Consider the following 14,729-nt stretch of genomic DNA (forward strand, 5'->3'; position numbering starts at 1 on the left):
GTGTGGTGAGCATTCTGGCGCACTATAGATGCCGTCGCATCATCCAGGTGGATGCTGCACATTGGTGGTAGTGGAGGGGAGTCCCCATTACCTGTAAAGCACTTTGAGTGGAGTGTCTATATAAGTGTAAGCAATTAATTAGCACCATGCTTGATAGCACGAATGGTGCTGAGTGAGTGATGCACGATCCTGGGTTTGTGTTAGATTTAACACTTTGCATTCAGACCAAAAAGTTTCACTTACAGTATGTCTTGTCTGACCACAGAACCTTTTGCCACATGTTTGCAGTGCCACCTACTGTAGGTGCTTCATTGCAAACCCCATGTAAGATTTATGCTATTTTTTTCAGTTCCATACAAGCCCCAATAATGTAGAGACCAGGATATTGTTGATCCTTAGATGTTTTCTCCCATCTCAGCCATTGAACTGTTACTTTGTAACTTGTCATAAGAATGATACTTTGCATCCTTAACCATTTTTCTTCTTGTCCAGCTGCTCCATTTGGAGGGACAGCCTGATCAAGGCAGTGTCTGGGTACTCTTCACTTCTTAATAATCTTCACCATGCTAAAAAAACCACTTAGGATCTTTGAAATGTTTGTTTTTACCCCTTTTTCTGATCTGTGCCTTTTTACAACTCTAACGTTGATTTGTTTCAAAAACTGCCTGGCGTTCATAGTTGTATCTTTGACTGAAATTCACTACCTGAGTGAAGGACCTTCCAAAGATAGGTATCTAGAGATACTGTAGGTAAATTATGTGAACCACTATTATTGCACACAGACAGAGGCCACTCAACTAATTGTGTAACTAGTCAAATGAACTGAAAAAAAAATGAAATAACAAAGAAAATTAATACTTAAGCAGTCAAAATATTTTTTTTGTAGACTTTAATTTGCACATAGTCTTTAATTTACACTAAATTTCTTCAAGACATAAAAGTGTTCGGACAGTGAATTCGTGTTTTCAATAAAAATATTCATTTGAAAGATGTGTATACATCATTTATAATTTGGCACAGTGGGACATCATGGTATGGGGCTATATACTTTTGCAAAGCATTACAGGTGCATGTGACCATGAGCGGATCAAATACGTGTATTGAATTTAATATTGATACTTCTTAGAAATACATTAAATAGTAAAATCCAAGAAAAAAGGAAAGCCCGACTTATTTATCAAAGGGTGTTTATTTAGTTGTTTGAGCTTTACTTCAACAGACTGTCAGCGGGTGGTTCAGTCTGTGGTGGTTGTAATTTAATCTGGCTGGTTATGAACTTGCAGTGAGATGAAACAGGATTCTTTCTACAGAACCTCTTGCCAAGCCACTACAAAAGAATGCAGTCATTTGCAAGAGATACTTCTGTGCATCTAAAACCAGGTACAAGGGAAATGGTTTCAATTTAGTTTTAGCTTATAAAAATTACCACACCTATCCAAGTGGTATATATATATACATATTTTGTAATTATGGGATTAGCATGAGCTCAATTGCTAACAATTTTATTGATGGTGAAAAAGGCTTAAAAGGCTTATTTTCCATATATTCTTCCAACTAATATTTACTAAAGGTATACATATACAAAAAATATACTTTCTAGTACATCAAACCCTATTTAATACAGGTAAACTTTTCAGAATTAAAAAAAATAATTTATTATGTTGCTTTCCAGGTGGTTCACATGATACATCCCCCCCCGTATGAAAGCCGATTTCTATGCTACTCTACGGCAAAGAATAGCTTGCAGATACAGCATCCCAGGTACATAATGTGATTTTCATTAAGTAGCACTTCAACTTCTATGTCCTGTATAATCAGGACAACATGGCCCAGTTCTTAGTTTTTCACAGTAAAATGGGTCACCAGCTCATGGTCTATTTACCTTATGATCAAGGAAGCACAGGCAGTTCTTCTAGAAAAGGGATACAAGTACAGTACATTTTCCTTAAATAACAAAAAAACAATAAAGCTTTCAAAGAGAAAAGGTCTTTGGCAAATTGACAGAGGGAAAACACAACAGAATAAGAACACCTGAAAAATACTGCAGTTATTCCAAGAAACTTTTTAGTGTTACACATTTTCTTAAAAACAAAAACCAAAGAACTATAAACAAAAATTATACAAGATTGAAACAGTCCACATACCTGGAAATTGCTACTATAAATACCTTCATTTAAGACTGGATAGTTAAAACTATTTAAGGATGTAGTCAGGTGGCTTCTAATAAATGTTCTTCACCATGCACAAAGGCACTGCTTGCACCTATGAAATTTTAAATTATTCATCATATCCAACATCACAATCACAATTCTCACAAATGGAAAAAAGAATAAAAAGTGAGTGGGAGGAAAAAAGTACTGTATGCAAGGAGGTCTTGTATCTAAGATATTTTGGAGAACTGTCTGGCATCTACTATGTCAGCTTCAAATCCTTCATAAATTATTCTGAAGTGCTCCCAATGGAAGACTTTGAATTCAAAGCAGGATTATGCCTAAAAGGAGGTTTCACACTAACTCAGTGACTAACTCATAAAGAGGATATTATGAATTATGACAGCTGTTGGAGGAAGGTAAATGCTAATGACCTTACATACAGTATCTGTAAAAATGCAGCTTTGGAAATATATCACTGTTTTACTTATGTTTTAAATAATTGATATTCAATAAAAAAAACACATCTTAAGTTATAAACACCGCAGACTTATTTTTATTAAACAGCCAGGCCTGTTTTTTTGTTGTTGTGGTTCACTCCCATTCATTGTCAGAAATTATTCTCATTTGTTACTCCTAAAACACAAACCATTCACCAACCATTTACAGATGAGAGGAGGCCATGATCCAGAAACCACATGAAGACTCTACTCAAAATACTCCCAGTGGCTCACACTGGACAGTTTGTTCCACACACCCATAACCCCATGACCTTCTGAGGAAATGAGTTCCTCCTGTTCTCAGAATGTCCTTTCACTTCCATGAATTTACAATTATAACTCTCAGCTCTCATCCTTTTGAAATTTATGAGTCCGCTTTTGATTCATGAACAGCTCAAAATGCTCTTTCTTGGGCATTTTACAATCTGCAAACGCCAAGACTTGTCATTAGAATGATACTCAACAACTTGGAACTTTATTTTGTCTCACTTGTCAGCACTGAGATGGATGACTTTTAAGGAAAACCATGTTGGTGCTGTATGTGTTTTGGTGGGCTAGATGCTGACACTCCTTCCTTCCTTCTGGACAGCAGTTTTTATACCAATGCCACAGTATGACAGGGCAAATACTGTTGTAGGATACAAGCCACCAGATGAAATGTTAAACTGAGGTTCCGATTACTTGGTCATTATAGATCCCATGACAGAATGTGCAGAATACAAGAGGGGGTATTAAAACTGGCGTCCTAGCTAAATTCCACTTTAGCTCCCTTACTTCAATTTGCGAAGTAATTTCTCACTTCTCCACATACATACCCTATGTAGTGGGACTGTTGGACTTGCTTTCTTTGCTAAAACTACGCATTGTGAGACCATCAGTGTGTTGTCTTATAATTAATTTGGGATACTTTCAAATAAACAAATGCATTTCTTCTGGCCAACTCACAAGGTTACTTCTTCAATTCTTTAGTTTTAATTACTAAACCACACAGATTAACAAACTATTCATCCATCCATTTTCTAAGTGCTTCATCCACATTAGGGCTGCAGTGGAGCTGGAGAGTGTCCTGGCAAGCAATTGGTGCAAGGCAAGATACACCCTGGATGGGACGTCAGTCCACTGAAAGGAAAACCCACAAACACGCACATACTCACACCTACTGTACGGTTCATAAAATGCTGAGTTTAACTGATCATAATTTTCCCTCCAGTTTACATTTAAGCTCCACTGTATTGGCCTTCAATCTGCAGAAATTCTCTCCAATTCCCCCACAGATCAGACCTCTTTGTAACCCTACCTGCCTGGATTTCTCAATAAAAGTGTCAGAGGAAGTAAAGAGAAACGGCAAACTCGCAGTATCTCTGACCCACATCCTAAGGCCACATAAGGCTACTCTTGCAGCTCACTTGGAGAAGTCATGCCTTAGACACAAGCTTACCGCATAGCAAGAGATTTGACTTGATACAATACTTCAAGAAGCTGGTGGGTTTTTTTTTGCTTTCTCTAGTTTCCATTTGCATTATTAAAATGTTTTGAGATACCAGATAAATATATTTTTGCATATTAAACAAAGTCAAGTACAGGCAGCTTCATAAACACAGTTAATAACTGTAAACAAAAGGAAAAATAAAGGGATATTTGTGTATATTGTTACAAGAATAGAAATCGTGTTTCACTTTTAATTGCTCTGTCACCTCTCTGGTGGTAATTAGTAAATCACTAACACTTTGTAAGTCACCACTCTGTCAGCCATTTCTGTTCAGAAGGATTAAGAGAAAAAATATAATTTCCAGGCAGCTCCAGTGCCAGACAACAGCATAATTCTTAATCACTATGCCCCTACTAAAATTGCTTTAATTTCCAAAAATCAATTCAAAGCTCCAAGAAATTGCCAAGTACATTTCCAAGAACACTGATGTCTACTTGCCTCAAAACAATCTGCTTTATTAAAACTAGATTTCTAGATAAGATTACAGTGCATTATGAGACTGTAAAAAATGTTTTCTGATTACTTCCTTAAATATGCAGAAGAAGCCTTCCTGGACTACATGAAATTATTTGAGCAAACTATAAGTAGTTGCAACAGTCATGTTCTGATGTACAAGAAAAAATTCTTTCAAAACAAAATAGCACCCTCCCAACAGAGTGCTCTACTGTGGTTAGTTCTGTAGGTTTTTAAACTATTTCTATTAAACCAGCTTTTTATAATCTGATGTTTAGGTTCACCTGCCTTACAATTACTTAAAATACAGTGCTCAATTCAGTTTTAAAAAATTCAGCATCCCATCCAGTGTGTATCCTGCCTTGAACCATACAGTATAGGCTCTGGCTTCCTCACTACCTTGTAGTGGATAGAGTATTTAGAAAATGGATGGATATCATCTTAAAGCACTCATTAAAACAAGAATTATCGCTATATTTTTAAAGAAGTCTCTGGTTTCCTTCATTAAGGACTTCAACTCACCTAAAGATCAGGTATGTCATTTTATTTTTTTAAAACACTTTTTTAACAATGACAAATTGACAAATTATTTGTTACATCCAAAGGCCCAATTTAAAACCTATGTTTTGAAACAGTGCCAGAGCCATTGTTCCCATTCAGAAAAGGTCTTTAAATTACATTTAGCAAAAAAACAAATTCCATTAGCTATTGACCTGCACTAGACAAGCATCCGTTATTGAGTACCCATAGCCATCGGGAGCACTTCCAATCTGGAAACAGCAGGAAATACCATTTTAAAAAGTCAATTTGACTTCACCATATCTGCTCAGCAAGCCTGGGTAAAAAGATTAAAAACATATTTTAAAATGTAAGCCCTCAGTGAAATTTCAGACAACGTTCCTTTTATTTTTTATACTATATAATTATCTGGTCACTACACATTACCCACACCGAAACATTAATTATCCGTTTGTCATTGAAACAGTAGATTAAAAGTTTTCATTGACCCTTCATTTCACGTTCTTTGGCATTAACGCTGGTAACAACACATTTTGCGTACTGTTCCCATTGTGAGAGTCTAGCACGTAAATGTTTCCCCACTTCATTAGGTTGATGATAAAAATAAACTCTGAAAACATTAAGAGACTCAGGATGTGCTGGGTTTATTAAGCCGTTTTCGCTTTTTAAGTAGATGACAGTGATCAACTTGAGAACAAAAGCATATTGTGCTGCATCATTCACAGAAAAACCCATCAAAGCTTTCCACTAAGGAATTTTTGCCAGACTGAGTTCATAAGTAGTGTCAAGAATTTATATGCAATTGTTCAACTATTCCTTATTCCTGAAGGTCTGAACTTGAGCATTCTATTCTCACTGGGCGAGGTTCTGCATTTTGCAGCAACATGTCCCAGAAATAGCACAGATTACAACACAATTTGTGCAAGTACAGGATTTTCCCATGCCTCCTCTTGCATTTTCACTGAAAACGCAGTGTTTAATTTTAAACAAAACATACAAATACAGTGCTGAACTGCAGAGGAAGATACAGGCTTTTCTAAAAAGGTATACAGAGAGACATTAAAAATGCAACAAATGTGACTGAATTCAATACTCATTTGCTGTATTCTTAATGCTTCTCTGTATATTATCCAGAATGCAGACATTAGATCATAAAATGTGATATAGAGTGGGGCGACACTTAGCGCAGAAGACACACACGCATGCAAACTTTGTTATGCAGAACATAATTTAACCAAAACAAAAGCCTTAACTCTTATCTGAGCTATAAATGATTACTTCCAGCCTCTCCGTATCAACCACAGCAGCTAAGATGTTTACTGGTCCACATAATAAACAACAGAAACAACTCACAATCAAAACAGTTAAACCGAATGCTTCGCCAAGGTGCAATGCTAAACCTGTTCTCCAAAGTTAATTAATTATCCATGTGTCTTTGCCCACTAACACTCATTCTAGCTCCCAGTCCCTCTCTTGCTGTGGTGAAGCTCTGCTCCCTTTTCTAGAAAGCAGGTACAGATCTCTTACTCACCTGCCCAATTATTGTAATTGTGCTGGTCAGATGACAGCTCATCACCAGTGGTCATGCTGGTGAATGCGGTAGAGGAAAAGAGGAAAATTTCTTGCTCCCTCTTTCCAGATATACAAGATATGCAAGATATACTGAGCTTCAAAAGAACCTTATCGTTTATGACTGCAGTTATGAAAGCTATTTTGAAAATTACAGTAATAGTAGATGCACTGACATTTTTATTGTCCATTTACATCTGGTAAACTCATTACGTTGATTAACCTTCGTTATCAACATAAGCGATCAACTGAGGATTTACTATGAAAGTCACAAACTAGTAGACTTGCGTTGCCTCAGCTGGAAACAACTATACATCAGTGAAACATAATTTGCACAAGGCTGGAGATAAAATTCTGTTCCAATTCTCTTATGAGAAGCATGTATTATAAGAGCAGCATAAGGACTTGGTGGAATGTTGGAGTGAGCTCCCAAGACTCGATCCATGTAGCAGAACAGTGTATGTAATCACTCCAGAAGCAAAAGAAATGTCAGTGCACATTCTGCACATGATAGTGAGAAACCAGAAGACCCTGCGTTTGGCTGTAACACCATGCCGAGTTAGAAACTGCTGGCTGTGAACACCCCAGTCAGACAGCAAGAGAGCAAGCAGTGTGCGTTCACTCAGTCCAACATGCCATTGAGTTGTTCTCTTTTATAATCAAAATGACACCAAAAATGTTTAAATAAAACATTAAAAAAAACATTTTATTTTTAAATGTATTTAAAATCTATACTTTAATATTCAAAGAAAAGAAAATGTCTAAATAGCAAGAATGTACTTTTGATTCACTGGTCTATGAGCCATAGATGCCACTGTTATCCCAGCTCATCCCACAAATGTTTGATGAAAAGCAATTCTAGTACAATAATTAGGCTTTCCATAGGCTTATTTTGATTTGATTATTATAAAGAAGGTCTCATCGGTTCAATTGAATTTGAGGCAACAGAGCTGTATCTATGTAAATATATCATAATCCCCCAAATAACTTTATCTATTGGACCCTATCTTTTTTACATTTTAATTTAAAACAAATAGACTCAAAAAACAGCTCTAATATCTTGATCACTTGCAGCTTTAAGGAAGGAACTGAAAGAATGATAAGGTCTTCAAATGATACTTACACTACACATAGAGAGGTGTTTTGTTAGATAAACAACTGATTACACTCCTCCATGAACTGATTAGACTTGCACTGTGATATAGATAACATAAGATCAGCAACAGAGCCAGGCCCCATAACACAGTCACATCACTTAATCACTAGCTATTTTTTCTTGCAAAACCAATTCCAATACAATCTGATATATGCTGATGCAATTTCCACATCACTACTGTATGTCAAAGTATCTTGCACATGTACAGTTACAGCACATTGTGCTATATTGGAACTTCCATCTTTGTCATGTTCACTTGTATCCTTAAACAGTTAAACATTAACAACAGTCAATTTTATCGGCACCACATTAATTGAGCTAAACAGGAAGCAAAGACGCAGAAAAATTAAAAAAGCATGGAAAGAATAAGGCCTACTACACTACAATTTGAAATAAAGGGTTCCTATGAGAAGTAACCAATGGAAAAATCAAAATCTGAAATCAGTGTGCATCTGCTTTTGTTGGACATTATGTTTAGGCTAACTGTTATTGCTTTATACCACATTGATGCAGTCTACACTGGCAGTTCACAACAGAACAGCAATGCAGCTATGCAAATATGAGTGAGCTGCCACTTTCTACAAATTGTTGGCCTGTGCTCAGTTTACACACACCACCCACACCTTGTAGGTGGCTGCCATTAAACAAGACATCATTGTAAACCGAGCAGTTGGCCTGCAGTGAGGTCTGAGCTAGAAACCAAGATTCTGTACAACAGTCTGGCTAATATTAATATCTTTGTTCCAGATGTCTTTTAAAATCTTTTGAGTTTTTCTCAGCAAACACAAATTAGTTGCCTAATTGTATTTTATCTGATGAAAATCATCAAATTGAAATTTAGCTCTAGGCGGAGCAATATCACTTTTCTAAAGGTTTATGTAATCAACCAATTGCATTCACACTGTATCAAAAATGCATTATTCACATATTATAAGTGTAATCAATAATTCAGTAGGTTCTTTTGATATGCCAAAACACATTAAAACTGATGTCCTTTTACCATTACATAAACTACAGAACAGTATCACAAAGGTGTAGACATAATTTTAAATAATATAAAAGAGAAAAGTCAATTAATCTTAACATTTGTAGATTACGTTTTCCCCAAATGTATTCCTTGCTTTTAAAGAAGTAGAAAAAACACACTGAGGTTAATAGCTGATAGTATCTTAATTTAATACTTGAGGTACTGAAAACGTAAAATGTTACATGCAACCATGTGCAACTATGTATACAGTATTTGTACTGTAATACTGCTTATAAAGCAATTTTATTTTGTATTCTAAAAAAATCTTAAGAAAACAGAAAATGAGAGTTTAAATGTAAAGCAACCTTACCTACTTCTACTGTAGCTTGAGCTCATCAGACCTCAGACGCTAACTGAGGCTGGGTCTTCTCACTAGTGGGATAAACTGGAGACCTCTAAGGAAAACCAGGCTGCTTCTGTGGGTACTGTTGGTTGACCAGTTGGTGCCACTCTCCCCCACCCCAGAACGGAGTTTTCCTAAACCCCATTATAGTGCACAGAGGACAACAGCATGGTCATTAAAGATCCCAAGGCACTGTTTGTGGGAGAAGGTATTTCAGCTCTGGAGTCCTGGCTAAATTAGAATGACTGCCATGAGTCACCTGGATAGGGGTGAACAAAGTGAGTCCCTTCCTGTACAGAAAGGGCTTTGGGATCATTTGGGATGAAAAGCATTACATAAAGCAATCAAGAAATTAATTCCTCTTCAAGACAAGTCAATCAAGGCTACTTTTACCACACAACAACAGAACTCTGGCCTTTTTTCAGTTTCCAACACAAGACTCTGAACACTGCGATACGAGGCTGTAAGTGATCTCCCAGCCTAAATAATCTTTCAAACCCCATCTTAAAACATTTAGGCTCTAGTTTTTAAATTATTTACTGTATTAATTTAGGTACAGTGTAGTACCTCTCTCTTTGGTTTTATAATTTTATTGCAAAGTGCCTAGAAATAATGTACCATGAAAGTCACTACAAATTATTTTATTATTATTATTAAGTTATTATTACTTTCGCACAATTAAAATTTATTTTCCGTCATTTACTAACCAGGTCCACAGAAGGCTGGTAGCATGATCCAGTGTGCTATACGTGATTAGTACGCTATCATGATCTAAAAATAAAGAACTAACAATAACAATCCTGTCTTTGACTGATTAAAATAGTTCTGCTTGCTGTAAGGGCACACTGCTGCGACAGTGATAACTGCTCACTGGATTAAAAGGTAACAGAGGTAAAGCAAATTGAAGTCATATCCCATTTCCCATATTTGGTTGGGTTAGTTGCAATATTCCAGATCTTCAATGCAAGCCTTTTAAAAGCAGCTCTGATCTCTAAATTCATATGGTTTTTCAGATTCATGCTTTTTTATTAAGTGTGGTCAACCCCATATTCAAACTGCTTATTAATTCATTCACTGTTTCACACAGTTTCATAGTCACTTAATTTGTACAGTGTGTAAAAGGCAACTGCTGTTCACAAATGGCTCTGGGAAGTAAACCTTTTGCAAAAGCATTTATAATAAGTAAATATAATATATATTGCCATCTTTTTTATTCACATTAAAAGCATTTTTTTCCCTGATTATCTTGCACAACTTTTAAACGTGTTTGGATTACAGATTACATTCTTTTTCAGTTTTCACACATACTGAAGTGCTCCCTATATAATAAACCCAGACTAATAGCTACAGTATATAATGAATCCTTGAAACTGCTGTTCTTACTGCTTCTGTTTACTTTTGTATTAAAGGTTTTGTGGAAGGCTTGAGTAATGAACAGGTCATATGACTGCACAATATGCAACAAATGCCTTAGAATGCCAGAGTATTTTAATGGATCACTAGTATATGTGATAGAATAATACAATTAAGCCAATTAATGGATACTTGATAGCAGGAAAATGTTATTTATGCCTGCAAGTATTTATTTGGAAATAGAAGTAAAAACTGAGAGATCTTTCTTTTGCTGCTTAGTTGATTTACGGAATGTGGTTTCAAAATGTAACCAAATGCTCTGATTCAAAGCCAAGGAGATGTACCAGTGTGATCAAAAGAATCTAAAAGTAGTACAACTGATGGGAAAAAAAACCCTAATCTTTGACAGCAACTATTCAGGTTTGTTTTTTATTATGAATGTGTGCAGCACCGTTCCTCCAGAAAGAATCCCTAAAATGTAAGACAAACAAATGTAATGACATTCAGTAAAATTAGGGTGTGAAAGGAATACTACATAAGTACTCTATATTACTCATTCTTCCCATCTTCTGTAACAAAACAACTTTGATCTTGTCACCTAAGTAGATTTTTAAATACATTTTGCCGATTTATTCCGCAGTATTTGGAACTGTTCACATATTTCTATATTTCTATATTTTTCCATCTAAACCGAATATAACGTGAATTTGTGAAAGGTGTAGCAGCTTTGTGGGGGGTGTGGGATGTGGAGTGGCAAAGACACCTTTAACCAAATTTCTGTAGGTTGCTTTATTGGCAAACTCACAAAGCCTGAAATTTTACAAGTGTAGCCAACTAAATGCATACAGTACACAGCATACTTATTCTGTTATAGTCTAAAATGTTAAACAACTCAAGTACTTTAAACTTTCCTTAAATAATTGTTTCACTAACATATGGGCAACCTTGCTGTAAATTATGCTAAATTCAGTCTTTAACTCAACGTAATGCATAACGCTTTTAAAGAACACAAGCACTTGAAACTTCACCATCAAGAGCTATTGAATGTAACGTCAGTCACACGCAGTGGCACATCCTTCAAACATTGACCGTTTTTTTTAGATTACAATAGTAGTTGTAAGTAGGTTATTGGAAACCTTTATGAAAGTCACATCCGTAGAAATTCTATAGTCAAGAAATACTTTCAATAGTAATTATATGCTTAATTAATACTTTTATTCCAGCTATTCACGACACTTTACTGGACTAAACGCTTGTTGAAAACGGACGAATGGATTACGTCACGGGACAACTGGTCGTAAGCAATTGTTAACTTCAAATAAAACACGGCGAAATACACATTAACCTCCTGAAGATCGCCAAAATTAAACTGGGATAGAATAACACTGTTTATTACCATACCTGTATCACAGTGACAACATGACAGGGGTTGAGGAGATAGATGACCGTCTTGGTCGCAAACTTGAACCCGACCTCCACTCCGAAAGTCAGACACAGAGCTACGAGCAACAGGTTCTTGCCCCAACTGTCCTCCTTCATCTTCTCGCCTCTCTTTGCGATCTCCTTCAGTTCTTTCGAAAGGCTGATTTTCCTTAGAGCCACAGTAATTTCTATAATGGACACCAGAATAATTACCAAGCTCTCTCCCAGGCGCTGTTTCGGGGAGAGAAACGCCGCGCATTCGGGGCCCCCGTTGCCCTCAAATTTCGGGTCCACCCCACCGTAAATCCAGTCAAGGAGGCTGTATATGTTATACCTCGACATGTTCCGCTTATCGTATTGGAAAAGGTACGAACAAGACGGGATGAAAGCTAATACATTGACTTCTTGGCGAAACATCAAAAGCAAAGTTTCCTCTGTAAAAAAAGATTTTTAATTCCCAGTCAATATCACAACTGAGAAAAGAAGCTACAGGTGGAACGAAGTCAAAAGCTATACAACTGGGCAACCATCTAGTTCCGATTTAAATTTCATTGGTGACGACACAAAACGTGAGCAACTGCAGGGTTAATACTAGGTGTATCCTAATCCAAACGAATGCCACGACTAGCACTGCTCTTTATAGTAAATGACGATAGATTACGACATACGAACTCAGATTCATTTCCTTTTAAAAAATGCTCCAAAATATGCAAATGTGTATGTATAAGCAAAACAGTGAGAAAAATATCCAAGTGACTGAATAAAATCCTGCCAAATCGGTAAATAGCCGGTTTGTCGTAGAAATCTGCAGACCTGGCAAGAAAGCGTGTGCCACCGCGCAACCTGTCCGAGTCCCAAATTTAAAAAATGATGCTTCGAAACTCCAAAGCGGCTTTTTTATTTCACGAGCAACAGACAAAACAGGGGCCCTGCGAGTGAAATCCGATCGGAACCAGCAGGCAGCAGTTTATGTGCAACGAGGACCAGCGTGGAATTATGAGATCCAATTTAAAATGAAGAAATGGCCAACTGCAGTAAAAAAAAATAAAAATAAAAGAATGATTGAAGTTCAGTCTTTGTGATGCCCTGAAATCATTTTACATGTATCTCGGATTAACATGTAGACCATTTCCATTTGTCTTGACTACCGGAACACAATTTTCTGTTCAGTTTCTCTCTATCCATATTCATGAGCATCTCGGTCATGCCAAAAAGGACTCACTAGATTGGTTTACACCAGAGAGTGAATCCGCCCCTTTAAAACGTATTAACCCTTCAAACCCGAGTTTTACTGCCACTCGAGAAAGTGAAAGGGTTGTTCTTTTAATCTAGTTTGTGTGTCATGTGTTGCAATAGCTGGCTAGTACGATCAATTCTCTATGTGTGCACTGATATAATAAATTGAAAAAACCCTAAAAAGATTTAGGATTAGTTACACTTCACATGCCATATTTTCGTCATTTATTTTATTATCGCAAGCAATTCGTTTATCTTAAAAAAATATATTTAAAAAATCAGTAAAATGGTAAGTACTGCAAATTGTAAACAGTATTTGAACCATGTGATCATATAGCTATAGGAATGGTTTTACAGGTTTGATGAAGGAACGGTTTGCAGAAAAAAACAGGTTTATTTAATGAGATTTGTTTCACGTTATGAAAGTGAATTGATATCCAAACATTACTAAATTGATGATAGTCTTGACATCACTAATTTAACACAAACCTGTTGTCTTATTATACAACAGACAACGTTGACATTAGGAAACAGACAACTGGGGCCCTCTTTTCTGACCACCCCATCACCTCATATCGCTGACCATCTAATCTGCGTAACCTTCTTGTTCACAGTTCCCTTGACTGCCCTCAATAATTATCCACACTTTCCCCTGCAACAGAGCCTGCTATATCACCCGCAAATGCATATATAACGCCACACTCATTCAAGGCCCCTCAGGACAATTTCAGATCACCCAGGCGACCTCTTGTACCTCCAGTTACCTCATTTACTGTATCTCTTGCAGGAAATGCCCAGCTATCTACGTTGGAGAAACTGGAAGGAGACTCGGAGACCGCTTCAGAGAGCATGTTAGGGCTGTGAAGATCAAAGATTTCTCCAAGCCTATAGTTTCTCATTTCACCTCAGACGGCCATGATCACACTGGTCTCTCCATCTGCGTTCTCAAAGAAGGGTTTCTCAACTCCCATAGCAGAAAGACATCAGAAACAAAAAATATCCTGAAACTTGGTTCACACCTTCCCCCATCTCTCAATGACAGACTTGTTTTGTGTCATCTTCTCTGTTCACATGGAGGTTTCGACTTCACACCTCTCTTCACCTCTCTCCACTTCGCACCACCTGAGTGGCCTCTCTGCTTCTCCCCTGCTCCCGCCTCCTCCACTCTCCCAGATTTTGTTCTCCTACACTATTTAATCTTCGCTGTCTGCCCTGTCTCTCTCCTATTGTGTTTTCTTTCTTCTCTTTCAGCATGGAATAAACCTATTGCTTGTGTCTTATTAGAATGTTGATCAGAAGGTCAGCTGTCGCTGGCGAGTTGCGAAATGAATGTGTTTTTCACAAGGAAAAGTTAAATGACATAGAACCTACTATTGTGACTGCTATCTTTTCTTTAAAATGTCCACTGAAGTAACCTTTTTGCAAAAGCAGTGTAACCCCTTACTAAATGCCCCACCTTGACTGTTAAAGAAGGAGATTATTAAATGTCATTAATACAAGTAGCACACTGAC

General features: G+C 36.8%; 1 protein-coding gene across 1 annotated transcript in view; it reads right to left on the bottom strand.

Annotated features, from left to right (window-relative positions):
• The window catches only part of tmem164 (transmembrane protein 164), a 53,376-nt gene extending 40,202 nt beyond the window's left edge, over positions 1-13,174 (bottom strand). The window contains exon 1 of the mRNA XM_088648964.1: positions 11,961-13,174. Coding sequence (XP_088505090.1) covers positions 11,961-12,398 — 438 coding nt within the window. The 5' untranslated portion in view covers positions 12,399-13,174. The remainder of the gene's footprint in view (positions 1-11,960) is intronic.
• Between the last annotated feature and the right edge of the window lie 1,555 nt (positions 13,175-14,729).

This window comes from Lepisosteus platostomus, chromosome 10, assembly GCF_059453375.1.
Source record: "Lepisosteus platostomus isolate fLepPlt1 chromosome 10, fLepPlt1.hap1, whole genome shotgun sequence".
In the NCBI taxonomy this organism is placed as follows: Eukaryota; Metazoa; Chordata; class Actinopteri; order Semionotiformes; family Lepisosteidae; genus Lepisosteus; species Lepisosteus platostomus.